This window comes from Lepisosteus platostomus, chromosome 13 (assembly GCF_059453375.1).
Source record: "Lepisosteus platostomus isolate fLepPlt1 chromosome 13, fLepPlt1.hap1, whole genome shotgun sequence".
NCBI lineage: Eukaryota > Metazoa > Chordata > Actinopteri > Semionotiformes > Lepisosteidae > Lepisosteus > Lepisosteus platostomus.
The window spans coordinates 20,139,551-20,159,040 of record NC_142623.1 but is presented as its reverse complement, the minus strand read 5'-3'; the positions used below and the strand labels follow the sequence as shown (position 1 = coordinate 20,159,040).

The 19,490-nt window shown below is 40.3% G+C and overlaps 1 protein-coding gene across 1 annotated transcript in view; it reads right to left on the bottom strand.

The window, feature by feature from the left end:
* Positions 1–19,490, bottom strand: part of kcnt2b (potassium sodium-activated channel subfamily T member 2b) — a 209,234-nt gene that overhangs the window by 88,258 nt on the left and 101,486 nt on the right. The window contains exon 3 of the mRNA XM_088603769.1: positions 18,251–18,353. Coding sequence (XP_088459895.1) covers positions 18,251–18,353 — 103 coding nt within the window. The remainder of the gene's footprint in view (positions 1–18,250; positions 18,354–19,490) is intronic.

Below are 19,490 nucleotides of genomic sequence, written 5' to 3'. Positions count from 1 at the left end.
ATACGACGGCGCCGATCAGTCACCTTCTTCTGCTGAGCTGATGTGCGAAGAAGGGTGGCTTTGGCCTTCCTCCAGAAGGTCTTCAGGTTAGAGATGTAGTCCTGAACCGAAGGTACCTCTGTGTTGGGATGGGAGTCAGGGATAAGAGGAGGCTGATAACCTAAGGCACACTTAAAGGGAGACATGCCAGTAGATGTGGTATACAATGAATTGTGTGCATACTCTGCCCATGGGAGTAAGGACACTCAATTATCCTGGGTAGAGGAGATATAAGTCCGTAAATAGGTCAGCAGTTCCTGATTCATGCGTTCTGTCTGCCCATTGGCCTGAGGGTGATAAGCTGAGGTAAGTGAGACTGAGGCGCCCAGTGACTTACAGAAGGCCCTCCAAAATCGGGAGACAAACTGAGGGCCCCTATCTGAAACAATATCCTTAGGGATGCCATGCAGTCGGAAGATATGCTGTACAAACAATTCTGCTAGTTCTTGAGCTGTAGGTAAAGATGGTAGGGGAATAAAATGAGCAGATTTGGAAAAACGGTCTACCACTACCATAATAGTTGTGTGTCCATGGCTGGGTGGAAGGTTGGTAATAAAATCTACTGAGAGGTGGGTCCAAGGACGATCCGGGATGGGTAAGGGTTGAAGAAGGCCCGCTGCCCTCATCCGGGAAGACTTCATTTGGGAGCAAATAGAGCAGGCCTGGACATATTCCTTGACATCCTTGGCCATAATTGGCCACCAGAAGTCTCTGGAGATGAAATCCAAGGTACGGTGGAATCCAGGGTGTCCAGCGAAGCGGGAGTCGTGTCCCCATTGTAAAACTGCCGATCTGACGGAATTAGAGACAAACAACTTGTCCTGAGGGCACTGAGGAGGTACCGTCTGCCCTACCAAGGCTCGTCGGACAATTACCTCAATGTCCCATCTTACAGCTGCCAGGAACTTACCCGACGGGATGATGGGTTCTGGAATCAATTCGGCCTCAGGGGGGTCGTGGATCCGTGAAAGGGCGTCTGCTTTGAAGTTCTTAGAACCTGGAGTGTAGGTGATCAAGAAATTAAATCTAGAAAAAAAAAGGGACCACCTAGCCTGGCGAGGACAAAGACGTTTGGCCAACTGCAGATACTCCAGGTTTTTATGATCAGTGTAAATTAAAAAAGGGTGATGAGCACCCTCTAACCAGTGCCTCCATTCCTCCAATGCCAGCTTAATGGCCAAGAGTTCACGGTTACCAACATCATAGTTCATTTGGGCAGGGGATAACTTCTTAGAGAAGAAGGCACAGGGATGAAGAATCTGTTTTTCTCCATGACGTTGGGAGAGAACAGCAACCACACCATGGCCAGAAGCATCCACTTCAACCACAAAAGGCAAAGTTGGATCAGGGTGTTTTAGGATGGGGGCTGTAGTGAACAGGTGTTTCAGACGCTGAAATGCTTCTTCGGCTTGAGGGGTCCATTTGCCTTGTTTTGGTCCTTTACGGGTCAAAGAGGTTATGGGGGTGACCACCGAGCTGAAGTTTCGAATAAACTTCCTGTAAAAGTTAGCAAAGCCGAGAAATCGTTGAATGTGTTTGAGATTCTTGGGAGTGGGCCAATCAGTAATCGCCGAGACTTTACTCGAATCCATTTCCACCCCCTCTGGCAAGATGACGTACCCTAAAAAGTGAATCCTCGAAGCATGGAAGGTACACTTCTCTAGTTTGACATATAGTTTATTCTTAATGAGCCGGGAGAGTACTTCTCTGACATGGAGAACATGATCCTGGAAGGAATCAGAAAAAATTAATATGTCATCCAGATAAACCAAGACAAATCTTTGTAGGAGATCACGAAAGATGTCGTTAATAAAAGACTGAAACACTGCTGGAGCATTAACCAAACCAAAGGGCATGACCAAATATTCGTAATGTCCATGGGTTGTCATGAATACCGTTTTCCACTCATCCCCCTCCCGAATGTGGATTAGGTTATAGGCCCCTCGTAAATCCAGTTTGGTAAAGATCTTGGCTCCATTCACAGACTCAAGTGCTGCTGGAATTAGAGGCAAAGGGTACCGATTCTTGATAGTGATCTCATTGAGGCCACGATAGTCGATGCAGGGACGGAGCCCACCATCCTTCTTTTCCACAAAAAAAAAACTGGCACATGCTGGTGAAGTGGATGGACGTATAAGCCCAGCCTTCAGAGAATCTTGTATATAGACTTTCAGTGCCTCAGACTCAGAATTGGAGAGTGGAAAAATACGACCTTTCGGAGGGATAGTACCTGGCAAAAGGTCAATGGCACAATCGTATGGTCGATGAGGGGGGAGGGCCAAGGCCTCCTGCTCATTAAAGGCTTCCTGCAGATCAGAATATTGAGGGGGTATGGTAGGAACCCCTGAAGGGGACGTCGCCATGAGTGCAATCTTCACTGGTAGGCGACAGCAATTTCTAATACATCTGGGTCCCCAAGCTACAATCTCTTTACGGGACCAAGAAATGTGTGGGTCATGCTGCTGTAGCCAAGGAAAGCCTAGCACCAGAGGATGTGTTGGGGTCTCAAGGAGATAAAACCAGATGTCTTCCACATGGGTGGTGCCTATCTGCAGGCTTATAATTTCCATTTGCCACCTAATAAGTCCTGGAGATACGGGGGAGCCATCAATAGACTGGACACGAAGAGGGGTAGTCACCAGGGTCAAGGGTAGTTTCCAAGCTCGAGCGACGGAGGCGTCTAAAAAGTTTCCTGCCGCCCCTGAGTCTACAAAAACAAGAAGAGGTCTCCTTTCATTACCCCAGAATCACTCACCTTAGGATTCTGAGAAGGTGGGCGGCGCCTCAAGGATGAGTATGCAGCAGGGCAGGCCGCTTTAAAGTGTCCAAATTTCCCACAGTACAGGCAGCGACCCTCTCGTTAGCGCCTCTCTCGTTCTTCAGGGGTTAACTGGGTGCGGGCTATTTCCATAGGTTGTTCTGAGTCGGCAGATCTGAAAGGTGATAGCCGAGGAGCCTCTAGTATAGGGGATCGAGATCTCTCAGCACTCCTATGACGAATTATGAGTTCTAATTGCAATACTTGTGAAATAACTTCCTCCAAGGTATTGCCCAATTGCGGCATATTTACCAGATGGTCCTTAATTTCTTCACTGAGTCCTTGACGGAAAAGAAAAATAAGGACCTCATCGTCCCAGTGAGTCTCTGCTGCCGCTACTTGAAAATCTATAGCATAATCATGTACAGACCGGCGGCCCTGGTGGATGGAGGAGAGGCGGAAGGCAGAGTCTTGGCCAACTACGGGACGACAAAAAACCCCCTTAAATTTTCCTAAAAAAAGATCATAATCCTGAATTTCAGGAGCCCCGCGATCAAGCAGAGCAGTAGGCCATTTCAAAGCGTGGCCGGTTAGCAGTGAAACTATGAAGGCGATCTTGTCCTGAGGAGAAAAAAAAGTTTCCGGATGGAGCCTGAAAACCAGCGCACACTGTGCTAAGAAGCCCCGACATTTCGTAGGGTTGCCGTCAAACCTGTCAGGTGGAGTTAGTGGAAGAGGTCGAGGGGCAGGTATAGCAGCTGGCGGGGGCGGAGCCGAAGCGGCAGCTCCAGCGTTGCTTCCTCGATTGCCGATGGGCGGCATTGCAGACAGGTGCGCAGAGATCTGTTGGACAGAAGCCTGGAGCTGGAGTAAGCTTGTCCGTGCTGATCCAAAGCCGAGCGAATCTCCTCTTGCTCCGCTGGGTCTATGTTAAATGGCTCAGTATTCTGTTAAGGGTTCGGTAAGAGGGACCGAACCAGTGAGTGAACCCACTTGCAGGAGCGAACGAAGCCAAGCCGTAATCCAAAAGCAAGCCGTAATCGTAGGAACGAGCCGAGAGTCCAGGGGAAGCCAGATATTCGAAAGGGAACGAGTACCGAAGCCGAAGCGTGATCCGAAGTCGTAGTCAGTAGAGCAATCCGATAATCCAGGGGCAGCCAGTGATCCGAAACAGAACGAAAGTAACCAATCCAAGCCGAGATCCGAAAAGCCGAAGTCCAAAGGGAAAAACTGCAAACCGAAAGCCAAGACGAACACAGAGTAGAAGTAGCGCAACCAGGAAGCTCGAAAGGGAAAACCAATACTGAGCAACGAGGTAGGTACAGATGCAGCCATTCAAAATGAGCGATAAAAACCCGCGGTGCAGTAACCAACCCGCAGGGCACCGTAGGGCACCGCAGGGCAAGTGATTGGCTGGCCAAAATGACCGACAGGGGCACTCGTGGTGCATTGGTTGGTAGTGAAAAGATTTAATCATTTAATGTCTTTACTGTGCACATTTCAATCCGCTTAGTTTTGAATATTTATATGGAATTTTACCACTAAAGGGAAATTTTAGTAGCTGAGCATAAAAAGAATAGGAGCATACTGTAACGCGTGAAGGCCATAAACGATATTAATTTTGGAACATAAACATACAGTATATAGCTGGTCTTGGTACTTTAAAGAACAAAATACACACCAGTATTCCATTTCTCCCTAAACATTGTAAGCTTCGAAGTCTTTAACTAACGTGATACCGGAGTCAACAAGCATACTTTTAGAATTTGATTAAAAGGGAATATAATATGGAATCGCGTATCTCAAGAATTTAATAACGGTATGATTATATCCGTGTGCTGCGATAGGGCTGTGTGTTAGTTTCCTGACTCCCATTATTTAAACTGCGACACTGATCATTCATCTCTAAATGAACTTTATTTTATATAGCATTTTAAGCGAATAGGTAATTAGATTGCTGATTCCTATGGAGTGTGTCCCGCCGGGGATTCAAAAAAATTATTTTAAATAGGCTGATAAAGCTTTGACTACTGTAACTGTATTCTAGCCTGTATTACAACAGAACATTGGACAATGCAACGTAAATTGCAAAAATGCACTTGGAATCTGTCCAAGCCCTCCTACAAAAATTATTTAAACTGCTACACCGATCATTCATCTCTAAATAAACTTTATTTTATATAGCGTTTTAAGCGAATAGGTAATTAGATTGCTCATAAACCTAATCGCTTTTTCTACAAAAACAGCGTGATTGCTCTCTGAAAATGCTTTTCCTTTATTTTTAAAGTAGGCTCAGATTTCAACTATAGATCGTATTATTATAAACTTTCTTGGAAAAATGTATTTTATGTAAACCATGTTTGCTATTAATTCATTTAGGGCTAAAATACGTTCATTGTCTTCCAATCGAGTCGAGTTGACATTGGAAGCCTGCCACACCCGGACTGTTAAACCAACGCATTAGCACGCCAAAGCCCATTGAGCCAGTATTGGCTTTAGTATTCCCCCCTCCCCTCAATTCAATTCAATTCAAGGTGTTTTATTTGCATGACAGATGGGTACAAGCAGTGTTGGGTATGTATATTGTAACGCTTACGGCAGACAGGCACTGTGTAAGAGCCGACGCACCAGAGCAGCGCACCGAGGGAGCGTCTGCATTTATAACTTAGTTTTTAAAATTAGTCAAGCAATATGAAGCATCTCCTTTTACTTAGTGCCTGAGCATAAAAAGAATAGGAGCATACTGCAACGCGTGTGAAGTCCATAAACGATATTAATTTTGGAACTTAAACATACAGTATATGGCTGGTCTCGGTACTTTAAAGAAAACATACACACCAGTATTCCATTTCTCCCTAAACATTTTAAGCATCGAAGTCTTTAACTAACGCGATACCGGAGTCAACAAGCATACTTTTAGAATTTGATTAAAAGGGAATATAATATGGAATCGCGTATCTCAAGAAATTAATAACGATATAATTATATTCATGTTGCAAAAGAACTGCAACGGACATAAAAACTCCCTTGCTTTTAACAGAGCGTTCCATAATTTCTAACTACGAAAATGCCAGGTGAAAGGATTTGTAAACATATTTTGTTAAAGCAAGTCAGTTTTTTCCGCAACACATAAAATACATTTTTCCAAGAAAGTTTAGCCTTTGTCACTAATGAAACCACTAAATAAAGACATAAATATAGAAATCTTATTTAAATCTTATTTAATCTTGGTAGCAGGATGAACTGTCAGAGTGTATATTTTGTTGCAGAGTTGCTGCAAGATGTTAACAGTGAAAAAGGTATTTAGAAATGAGTTATTTCAAGATGAAAATTTTCAGAATAATTGCAAATCTAGCAGGATAGAGAATGCACAGAAAACTGGCAGTTAGATTGATCAGATTAGTATGAAAAGTCATTTAGCAAAGGGAATGAGAAGAGTGACAAACTAGTATACTTTAGATCTTTTTTTCTGAACCAGGGAAAATCTGATCATGTTTCCCTATAACAATAATAAAAAACTTTATTTTATATATCACCATTAAAGGTGGCATCTCAAAGCAATACAGTAGATGTAAAAACAGATAAAAGGACCACAGATTACAAAGTAAATGCATATAAGAAAGACAAGCAGTTAGAGGTGCTACCAAAATTATAAAATGAAGCAGATACAGACACTAAGTCTTCTGAAAAGAAAGGTTCTGAGGTTAGATTTAAACTGGCCCTGGTGTGTGTGTGTTTGTGTCTGTCTGTCCTGTGATGGACTGGCGCTATGTCCAGGGTGTATTCTGCCTTGTGTCCGTCGCTTACTGGGATAGGCTCCAAATCCTCTGTACTGGATAAAGAGATTAGAAATGGATGGAAGTAAAGGCACTGAAGAAACCCAGAAACCCACTATGAAATGGCAGCATCTCACTGAGAATAAAACATTTTATAGTGCTGGCTTAAGGAAACAGCCTTTCCACCTCTCTTGCACATCAGTATCCATACCTAGTTATTTAAACAAATTGCCTCTAATTATAAACATCTTAATATGCTGGCTCTGTGGATCCGCATCAGCTATGTTTGCCCATTCCTTCAATTCATGTGCATCCAACACACAGTTCAACGCTAGCAACTACACAAAATCTAAAATATGAGCTCTACTTGCCACTTACAATACCAACAGTACCAGTTAACTTTAGTAGTGACATTTTCATGGATCTTTTTAACAATAAAATTTACAACATCAGACTTCAGACAAAATTAAACAGGCCTCAAAAAAGTCTGGTACAAACATTTTCAGCATGGAATAAACCGTTACTTTAATGGTATAAACCTTAAATGGATTCATATTCTCAATAAGATTTGGTGCTCAGTAACATGACTTAGAAAATGACAGAAGACATACGTATCATGCTTATCCTTCTATTTTCCATAATCGTAAACTCCTTAAGGCAGTTACATTTTCTCTGTTCTGACCTGGAGTTACAGAGAAATTTAAATTCTAATAAGAGATTTGTAATGAGGAAAGTCATACCAATCACTCATACAGTACCAGGATTTGCAATTACAATACAAATACTTTCTTTCTGTATGTGTTTATTTTGCAGTTTGAGTCTATGGCATTCCTTTGGGGGTCTATACTCCAAGGCATGACTTTTTTATGTATAAACATCAGTATTTACTGCTATTAATTACTGTACGATTTATAGTTGAAATCTGAGCCTAGATATAAAGTTAGATATAAAGTTAAAATCTCGACAAAGCAATGTAGGAAATACAGAGAAAATAAATCCTTTCTGACATCTAAAATCAGTTTCGATCAAGGTCTCTAAAACGAACAAGAAAAAGAGGATTTTCGGAGGGCAATTATGCTGTGTTTATATAGAATAAGTGATTTATGAGCAATCTAATTTCTTGTTCGTTTAAAACAGTGAAATGTCAGCTGCAAAAGATCGCACCAGAAACAGCACTCTCTCTGCCTGTCATAGACGTTCAGGAAAGGCTGAATGAAGTCATGTCAAGTACAATAATTCGGAGATCAATAATAACAGTTGTAGGACAGTATATAAGGAGGATAAGGATTTTGAAGTTGACTCGAAATCTGATAGGTAACCAGTGCAAGGACTTGAAAACAGGTGTAATGCATCCCTGATAGGATTCTTGCTGTCATATTCTGAACATATTGAAGATTGCTCAGTGTGGATTTAATTTCCCCAGTGAACAGGATGTGCATTTATTAATTCTAGAAAAAAAGCCTTTCTTGATTTCTCTAGTTCTTAGTTTCTCTAGTTCCCTTTAAAATAAACTATTATTCCACAATGCAGAGTATTACATGGCCAGTATTTACACATGATATTTGTGATTTAAAGAAATTAACACAAGCAGCTTTTGGAGATTTAAGTGTTGGCTGAGTTATTGCAGGATAAAAGACTAGAGATGTTGGCAAGAAGAAGATAATTTCCGGAAAGCTGAGGAATACACTTATAACAAGAACACTTCCTAATGGGGTTAGGCATACTTTTGATGAAGATGATGAAGTTAACAGACTATATGTTTACATAGATACTGAAATAAGGATTGTATTTTAGATTATGTGTAGTTGTTGGCATTGAACTGTGTGCTGGATGCACATGAATTGAAGGAATGGGCAAACATAGCTGATGCGGATCCACAGAGCCAGCATATTAAGATGTTTATAATTAGAGGCAATTTGAATAACTAGGTATGAATACTGATGTGCAAGAGAGGTGGAAAGGCTGTTTCCTTAAGCCAGCACTATATAATGTTTTATTCTCAGTGAGATGCTGCCATTTCATAGTGGGTTTCTAACACTGTGTATGGTTCCATCCACACAGTGCCTTTACTTCCATTTCTAATCTCTTTATCCAGTACAGAGGATTTGGAGCCTATCCCAGTAAGCAACGGACACAAGGCAGAATACACCCTGGACATAGCGCCAGTCCATCACAGGACAGACAGACACAAACACACACACACCAGGGCCAGTTTTCCCATAAACCAATAAACTTACCAGTATGTTTTGGAGTGCGAGAGGGAGTCATATCACACATATGGAGAAAAACCATGTAACCCAGAGAGAACATGTAAACCCCACACACACAGGATGGCAGGAATTGAACCTAGGACCCCAGTGCTGCAAGATAGCAATGCTAACCACTTTGCCACCATTATAAATGGATGGATATCTTAGTTATCTTTCTAGTTCACAGGTTTGCATGCATAATTTAATTTTGAAAGCCACTGAGACATCAGGTACTACTGTTGTATTTATGAAAAAGAAACAAAACAAAAAACATACTAACAACTGTGCCATCCTACTCCTTAGTTAATACATTTTATTATTCATAAACAGTTAACATTGTTAGCAAAATATTTTGAATTATATTTAACCCTATTTTTTCTTAAGTTTTGTATTTAACTTATTATATGATAGTCAGACTTAATGTATATTTGAACAATGAAAATATATTTTTACAAGATTTTACATTAAGCACTTAAAATTAATATGGTTAATAATAGTAAACTGTAACATGCTGTAACAAGATCGGTTAAACTGCGAAGAAAATGCTTTCAGAGAAAATGTTTCAGGTGTGAAGAACATAGATCTCCAATGCAATTTCAACCAAACCTGTTCCCACACACCCTGCCCCCACTACCATTAGAATATACACAAAGCACTCAAATCTTTCGAGCTAATGATCAGGTGACCCGAAAGAGAGCGAGAGAAACACCAAGGGGTGCGGAACTATTTACATGGAAAACGGGCGATCTCCCCAGACTGTCCGCCCGTTTCACTGTTACCTGGATACCTCTTTATTTAGAACTCACTAACACTGATTTTTAGTTTAGAAGGATTCAAGTAGGGTTTTAGATGAAAGACAGCGACCTTAATCAAGCCCAAATCATAATTGAACCCATTCAGAGCCTACATTACATTTTACCATTTCATTCTGAGCAGAAGACCCTCACACCTGAAGAAGGGGGAGGTGTTTTTCGCTAGAAATCTCGCCTGCTTCTACTTTACAACCGGAGTGCTGGCTGTGACGAATTAAACCGGTTTTACAGGTTTCAATCACAGACCGTGTGACATGGGAGTCAGGAAACTAACACACAGCGCCACCGGATTCGATAACGCTATAAAAACACTATAAAATAATGTGACTTGGCACAGAACAAGTTTACAGCACAGTACAATAATAAATGCTGACCATGACTTTAGAAGCATAAATTGCCTTACACTCAATTTAAACACAAGCTGTCTTTAGCCCTCTAAGCTGGTTCATACAGAAATGTAGAGATCCAGGCTCAGAACACACAGCTTCATTAGCGAATACATATGCAGGACAACTAGAGAAGACGTTTTACAGAGGATGGATTTTTAGAAACATCCCATCAGTGACATCACTGAAGTCAACTCCTAGGTACTGTAACTGTCGTGTGGATAGTTTCACAAGAATCAGACAAAGGTTTAAGCATTGCTTGTTCTAGATAAAACTGCAAAAAAAAAACAACAACCTATAATGTACTTCTTTGCGGCTCTGTTTGCCCAAATCATATATTCACAACGTGAAATCTAGAAAATAATATTACGTAACCAAAATCCGCAATATGGAAACAGAACCTGTGTAATTGTTGATAGATGATGTACTCGTAACATTTTTTCAAGACGAACTACAACATTTAAAAAATGACTTGTATGTACTTGATATCTCTAATCAATCCACGGGTCCCAGCACAAAACGAAACTAAAACGCATACCGTTTCGCGCTTCTTATTAGTTGCTCAAAAGTAATTTGACCGTATGAAATGCATAATATAAACCTAGAAACATATACGTGAGCAGTACTTAAGCACTGTAGTATCGGTGTTAAGACATACCTCTCAAATACTATAAATCAAGTTAAAAATATCTCAAGACCGATTCTGGTCATAATGAAACCATGTTTCGTGTATGTTTTCTTTAAAGTACTGAGACCAGCCATATACTGTATGTTTATGTTCCAAAATTAATATCGTTTATGGCCTTCACACGCGTTGCAGTATGCTCCTATTCTTTTTATGCTCAGCTACTAAGATTTCCCTTCAGTGGTAAAATTAGATATGCATATTCAATACTTAAACGGGCACAGTTAAGACATTAAATATACATATACATACTGTATACAGTACAGTTTGCATACGGTAATATGTTTATGTTCCTAAATCAATCTCTTTTATGAGCATGTGAAAGGCATGGTGAATCACTGTACTTTGCATGATTGGAAACAAATGCGTGATTGCGAAATGCTGTGGTGTTACTTTTACAAAGACGGTCAATGAAAAAAAGAATGTTGACCAGGGCAATACTTTGAGTTTACACTTACAGCTTGTCCAAGGTCATTCATTATTAATACTATTAGTAATATCTTCGTTAAAGACTTTGATGGCGACAGCTCAAAACATGAGAGGTTGAGCTTTATTAGCTCCACCTTGCGGAAATTCTGGATACTATTATTTTGCTTGCTGTATTATAGGAGAATTTACGGTAACTCGCGGTATTTACCGGTAACTAGCGGTAGACTGCGTACAGTGTACCGCAAAATAATGCGGTATCGCCCGCGCATTTTGAATGGCTGCATCTGTAAGGACAGATGTTTAAGTAGGATGAGACGGGGGTGTGGTGGTGAATGGGAAAACTGATAGGTGAACTGATGGATAGGGGCTACGCCTACTTCTGCCTCCTCCGTTGCCGGGAGGCAGGGATCGTAACACTTCTTGGTTGTGGTTTAGACTTCAGATCTAAAGCTGTGATCACTCCTTTAATTTGTCTCAGTTTCATTATTATGACAAGATGTTCAGATTTTTGTTTTCAATAAATAACAGAAAAAAATTAAACTGCCAAAAGAGCAGGAAACAATTCAGACAGGGAGAAGAAATTGTGATTTGTTTTATTAAAAAATAGCTTACATTTTCAAATAGCCTCTGACTGAATGACAGACTGACTGATTGAAAAGTTGCAGCAAACCAGAACAAATCAATCACTTTCCATAATGGCAAAAGATTTAGGACACTTTGGAGAAAAAAAAAAAGAAACGGTGTGTAAAAAGGAGTGTGAAACAATGAATGACTCAGGTTTCCTTCAAAGGAAACAGTTAACTTGATGTCAGGAGATGAAATATCTAAATTAACCCCTAACTAAGCAGAGTTCAAGCTGGAATAAGGAGCTGTCTCTAGAAAATGTTGAACAACAGGAAAGCTGATGAAAAATATGGTCTATTTGTGGAAAGGGTCAAAAGTGTCTGTCTAGGGTCAATCTGTCTTTTCTCTTTGGCATTCACAAGTCATTTTTTGAAGTCAATCTTTGGTGTGCCTGGATGGTTTTGTGTATACATACTGCACATTACCACAGCTCCCACAGTAAAGAATCATGTTGGGATAGACCATTGCCTGTTATAGAACAGGCAGGTCGAATAAGATTTAGAAATGTAATTTACTATTTATCCTGATCTTCATTATCATCATCTTCTTTTTCAAGCAAATGTCTTGCCTTGGGTCTCTTTAACCACATCCCTCCCTCTCACCTTTTCACTTTAGCTTTTCAACTTGCAGGAGGTCTTCGTGGTCCAGTTCTGTAGGTCTTTACCCCATCCACAATTCATATAGCCAGTCAGCATAGTTCAGACTCTTCACTCACTTTCAAAAGTAATGTTTGTGCTCCATTTATGTGTGCATTTCTTCATTTTCTTCTGAACAGAACACTGAGCTTGAACTGCAGCCTATATAAAGTTTGTGCCGTCGTGGCCTCTGAGAATTCACAATCATGAGGTGGCAGGAGCAGTTGAAGTGGTTTTCAAAAAGTTAATGCACTTTATTTCATTCTACTCCCTGCATTTCCTATCTATCTAGAACTCCAGTCTATATTTTCTGCTGGTGTTCACTGAACAGCAGGGGTTGACGTAAAAGTGTTTTAATTCTGAGTGGGGGTAACCACAGATGGCATTGGAGAAACCCTTCTGGAGTGTGAAACCAAGTGTGGAAAAACAGCACGTAGGCAGACAAAGCCAGTCATGGTGACACGCATACCATCTTCATTTTTCTGTCATCTCACCTCTTACTTGTTGAATAAACTGCATGGAATTAGTGATTCTCTGCACTGTGAAGTTAAGTGTAAATGAACTTTATATGTTGGTAAAAAAAGATGCTGAAAAACAAGTTGTGGGTGTGAAGGAGGAAATTTAGTTTTATATCTGGGCTAAAGAACTTTTTGAAGAACCTTGGCTTTCATTCCGAATTTCCTTTCACAGACACAGTCTTGAAACAGGTCCAATTACCCTCTGAGACATGGATCCCAAGATATTAAACCAGAAAAGAGATGGAATCTCTGCTATGTTCTTAGTCACATATGAGTGGTAGAACCTCAGGAAAACACAAAACTGGACATATTTGGCCTAGGGATCTTGACCAGTTTCCTTGACGTCCTGTGCAACAGCGCCCCCATTGACTGACTGGTGCTTGTGTAGTTTGGAATGTTATGTTATCAGAGAGGACACAGTTCAACACAAGAGGAAGAGCCCTGTACTAAGTTGTGCAGCTAGAGTTCTTCACCCAATAAAACTCTTCAGACAATGATGGAAATTAAGGATGCAAAGAATGTTCCAAACAAAAAGGAATTTTCAAAAATAAATTATTTTCTAAATTAAATACTGGATAGGATAGCACCTGCTGTCCTCTTCTACCACCTATGTCAAATTTATGCATTCCATTCCATCAACATCCAATTAGTGAACACAGGTCCTAAAGGCTATCTCCATGGCAGCCTCTAGTGGTGGCTTGCTATCATTACAACCCACCACAAAGCAATATCCCAGGGGTCTCCACCCACAGTCCTGGAGAGCCTCAGTCCAGTCCTGCAGCTCAATCTGAAAACAGCTGCAGGTTTCTAGTGCTTTAAGCATTGTAATCAAATTACAAATTACAAATTACAATTGCATTCAAATTACTGAATATGTCAAATCACCTGCTACATTGTTCACAATCTAACTGTGACTTATATTCACACACAGTTAGGGAATTACTGGGAGCTTGTTAACAACAACTAAAACAACTATTAGAATCAAGTGATTTTGTGATTTATCAGGAAGTACAGTTACAGTGTACTTTACAACATGTTCATAAATACAGCTATTAGTATTAGAAAGTTATTAGTCATTAAAAAATAATTTACAGGTTTGTAGCAATGTCCAAATAGGTGATTCTTAGACTAAAGGTTTACCCAGTTACTTCTTTTAACTTCTATTAGAAGACAAACAGCAATAAAAACTACAAGAAAGTCTTTGGGCAGATAATTGTTGTTGATATTACTGAGCTGGTAACACAGCAATAATGACCTATGATGTAATTGGAAAGCCAAAGACTATTTTTAAACATTTTATTTGGTAGTTAAAGGCTTAAGGTTCTCACGGCAGGCAAGAGGATGCCACCCCACCTCTTACACCGATACCACAGCTTGAAAGAAAGAACTTTGGAAATAGAGTCAGCCTTTTTCTGTAATGCACCATTGTCAGGATCTTAAATATGGACTGAAAAGTCATGGTTACATTAGCAACTCATGGGGGATTGCAAAGCTGTGTTGTGCAGAAACCTCTCTAACTGGCAATGCAGTGTAAAGTGCAGTTTTTTTTATCTGGCAGATCAGACAGACGAGAAAGGAGAAAATGTCAAAATACAAAACTGCTGAACTCCTCAGATGTGGTCTGGACAGTGTTAAAAGATGGATTTGGGCATTGACAGCCCTTTACATATTCTCTTGGAACTAAATAAATAAAAGGGATTTCTCTGCTCTTAAAAATCTTTCACACACTATGGTTTTCTTTGCAATATTTGTTCATATTTCTTATTTAAGCTGTTATCACAGAACCAGATTAAGTGATTCCAGCCTCCTCGTGTATGTGCAAACCAGGTGGGTGGAGTGTGTGGGGGGGCGCATCGCTTGTGTGATAGTGTGTTGAAAAACCTTACCACTGCTGTGAAGCCCCAAAAAACAATAAAGTTAGGAGGACCCTCTTCTTTTCCTACTTTCAGAACGTTATGCCAGTCTCTGTCCCACTGTGACAGAGAAGAGCAGGACATGGGATGACTTATCAGAGGAAATCTTTTACTGTGGCTCTTTCACTTCAAACTAAACATAATATTGTGTGGGTTAGTGGGTGAGTAGTTTGAGATAGCAAATTGCTTCTAACCCCCTCACCTGAGACATCAAGACCCTGGCCATGAGAATTAAGCTAGCAGAACACCCCCCAACCTCTCAAATAGCATGAATGGGGAGGTTTGAAGAGAAACAAAATAAAAAATGCACCAATATTTCCCACAACAATATTTTACTTGTTGTATAGTGAGATATAAGAGGGGGTCGGTGCTTAGCTACAATTAGAACTCCAGTAAGTAGTTTGACTGAAATCTGTGTAGAAGGCTCAAGGCTCAAGGACTTTAGCTGTTAGTAAAAGTAGGCAATGATCTGAAAACCTAGGGTAGAATTTTAGGGCTCCTGTATGATGCTGCATTTTAGATGTGATGGCTACAGTGTCATACAATGTACATCAAAACCGTTTCACCAATAAACCATTGCAAACTACCTCAACCAGAAAGGGATTTCTTAAAAGCTTAGTGACTGCAAGATGAGATTCCCTGCCTTTTGCTTCGTTTTCAACCCACACAATTGTTTCCAGTTCCAACCGTTAATTATGGAAAAAGTGTCTTCTGGCCATCTGAATCACAGAACTTCTCAATGTATTTTAAGTAGGCTATTTCCACAGCAGGTCTGCAGTATATTTGCCTTATATGTTGCCATAAATTAAGTTATATTCTTACAAAAAGGGACATTTCATTCACATTCTTATTTTGATCATGGGTTTGCTGTTGTTTCTTATGGCTTTATCATACCATCAGTGTGGTTTGCACTAGAAAATTGAAACACTGTTTAAAGTACTTTCTGGGATTTTGTGCACATTGTCATTTCCATGCTTTGTTCAACAAAGCACAGGGAATGCATGTTGACACCATGGGCAACTACTGCAAAGCTATGATAAAACACGGTGAGTGAAACATCTATAGCAAATGTACATAGATAAGCTTTGTAAGGTCAGGGGGTGTTTGAAAGTCTGCAGCAAAATTAAAGAAAGGAGTATGAAAAATCATATGAAAAGTATCTGTGTAGTGCTACAGTTCTCTTTTAGCAGGGACATTCCATAATTTAGCCAAAAAGAGATTGTCCTAAATGGGACACCAACTGTCCTGTGTCGACAATAGCCCTGATAAACATCAACAAGTGTCCACCAATGACTGGCTGACTTACCATTCTACATGTATCAGTATTATCCTGAAAATCAAGCAAGCAACTCTTTGCACGGCAAGCACAAGATGGCAATGGTGTGTGAAATCAATACTGGCTAACAACACTTCTCTTTCTAGAAATCAGAATTATATCACGCCCAGTTTGGCTAGCCTTTGAGCCAACGTTAACCTCACAAGTCAAATCATGAGCAAGAGAAGGGAAGTCAGCAGGTGGACACAGCCCTGCAGAGCCTAAAAAAAGATTTTATAGATGCTTCTGAGGCTAGTTCTATATTAAACATAAATTTGACTGTTACGACCCCAAGTGTCCAGGGGTATTGGGGTGTAACATTTAGGATAATTCTTTTGGAAGCAGGTGGGTTTTGGTGAGGGACTAGAGTGGTGCCAAAGAAAAGAAAATACTGTAACAAATAAAATGGATCTGGCTAGGACAGTGAGGGAAAGCTAACCTAACTACAAAAGAAAACCCAAAACACACGGTCTTTGACGTCTTCAACACACTTCCTAACCTCCACTGACTACCCAAAACCATACAAGACAAATGGCACTCACCTGTACTAAACTAGTGTACTAATACAAAATCAACTAAGTGTGTAAAGTGTACCCAACAACCTAACCTTATATACAAAAGTTCACACAAAAACACAAGTGAACCAGGAATACAAATAAGGGAAAACAAGAGTAATCAACAGGAACAGGGTACAAAGAACACAAAAGTTGAACATGCCTTATATATAACACGTTAGGGCAAGGTAATGGCAAAACAAGGATAATCACACAAACAAACTAAAGTACAAAGATACTAACAGAAAACCAACAAAACAACAAAGCCAAAGCTATACGAAAATACACACACACAAAGCAAACCAACAAACCAACAAACCAACAAACCAACAAACCAACAAACCAACAAACCAACAAACCAACAAAGCCGAAGCAATAACCAAACGGGACTGAAGTCAAACGAAAGGCCTCTCCTTGCTGAAAACCTCCATGTTATATGCTGAATAAGATGTGTTCTGATTGGCTGAGAGCTTATTGATGATAACGTCATACTAAAAGTGTGGTGTTTTACGTCCGTCCTTCGGATGAGACGTAAAACCGAGGTCCTGACTCTCTGTGGTCATTAAAAATCCCAGGGCGCTTCTCGAAAAAAGAGTAGGGGTGTAACCCCGGTGTCCTGGCCAAATTTCCAATTGGCCCTTACTAATCATGGCCTCCTAATAATCCCCCTCTATGAATTGGCTACATTACTGTGCTCTCCTCCCCACTGATAGCTGATGTGTGGTGAGCGTTCTGGCGCACTATGGCTGCCGTCGCATCATCCAGGTGGATGCTGCACATTGGTGGTGGTGGAGGGGAGTCCCCATTACCTGTAAAAGCGCTTTGAGTGGAGTGTCCAGAAAAAGCGCTATATAAGTGTAAGCAATTATTATTATTATTATTAATGGTGGACCAATGGGGAAGGGAGAACAATCAAGGGTGAGCAGTGTGGACATAACAGAAAAAACACACACAGAACACACACTGGGACGTAACATTGACAAAAGGTAAAGCCCTGCATGGTATGAATCACAAGAAATAATCTTTCCAAGCTTCAGAATCAATAAGGCAATATGTACAAATGTACAGACTAATTCCATACTGTGGAAATATTTCAATTCTTGAGCCATCTTCTGGTGCCAGTGGACATAACTGCTGAAACGCAGTTTTCCTTTCTACTTTTAAGAGTAGAATTAACCCCTACTTGTTACTTTGAAGCCAATGTTGAAGCAGTTCCTTCAAACATCTCAAACATCTTCAGTATATATGTCAATAAGCAGAGGTGAAGCAACCTAAGTTGTAACTAGTTTAAGGTGAAAGTGGTAAGAACACATAGAGAACGGCCACTTCATCTCTATGCTGCTACCAGGACTTACAACCCTTCTCCCTCCAACTTATATTCCTTATTTACACATTGGAATGTCACTAACCCTAAAACCCCCACCCCCCCTACACTGGCTAACAATGAGTTTAAAAACAGACTTGTTCATTTGGTTCTTATTCTCATTTGAACCCTAGGAGACCAGAACTGGAGATTCCCCAGCCACCAGAGAGACTCCAGTGCCAGGACCCACTCACCAGCCCCCCCTGCCCTCCCTTGGGTCGTCTAGTAGGACTCTGATGATGTACAGGAGACAGCTCAGGAGCTTCAGGGAGAAGTTGAACAGTCGTACTCGCAGACCTGAAACACAGCACAGAGCCCAAATTAGATGCCAGTCTGCAGGCGCGCTTTGGTTCAGACAAGAAAACCTTCACTATGGTGTAAAATGACATTGTGACTTGAAAATGTTCAGGAGTCAGTCTTCTGGATCTGTAGATTACTAGATTCAAAATGTACTCACTAATCTACAAATCAAATCTATAATCCTTTTGATCATAATATCTCATCTATCCTTATTAAACTCCTCATTTAATCCTAGTAAGTGGTGTTCAAGACAATCTAAGATATGTAATAATTAGTTAACAGTGCTTTTCTACCTAAGGCTATAATACTGCTATGCAGTAGTGGAGTAGTTGTTCTATGATGGTGGCATCACCCAGCTTCTTCCATCCATTCTCTATGAAAAAATAATGCCTGAGTGAAATTCAGAGTGAAAGATTTCTATGTCAATAGAGGTATGAACAATACAGCGGATCCTTGTTTCAAATCATGTTCATAGCAAACAGCAGAGGGGACAAGCTAGAGTCCATTAGAGTTATGGGGTCTTTACAGCATTTGTTCCAGTAAAAGCTCTTGGTACCTGACCCAAACTCATTTTGATGCCAACTTATTAATCATTCACCCAATGAATAGCTTTTTTGAAGATCCTTTACATTTTGGATGTTTTATTTGCACCCAATTTCAGATCTCACCAGTCTTGAAATGTGTTTCTTGTGGGGGGGTTTAGAAGGCCCTGGAGAAAAATTTTACAGTAATCAAATAATGAAACACATCTGCATAAGTGAGAAGCTGGGATGTAGGAATATCTAGAAGTTAGTGCAACATCTTACAATCACACCAACCTGCAGCAAACTACCCTAACTGATCTTGAAAAGACAGTTTCTAAGACCAAAACAGCCAGTGGCTGTTGTCATTCTCCATTTATTATTTTGAGAGGATTAGCTGTCATGAGGGTGTTCCAATATGTTTTGGATTTGATTTTCCTAGGAGCTAAGAATGAAAAGTTGGAGAGAAATCATGCACTGTTTTTCAATGCGATTCAGTTTGCTTGTTATGCTGAGGGTGCAATCAAATAATCAAATCTGCAATTGCAGTTTTGATTCAGAAAACAAAGGAAAAAACAAATGCATTTGATTAGCCACCAGTAAAATAACCTTT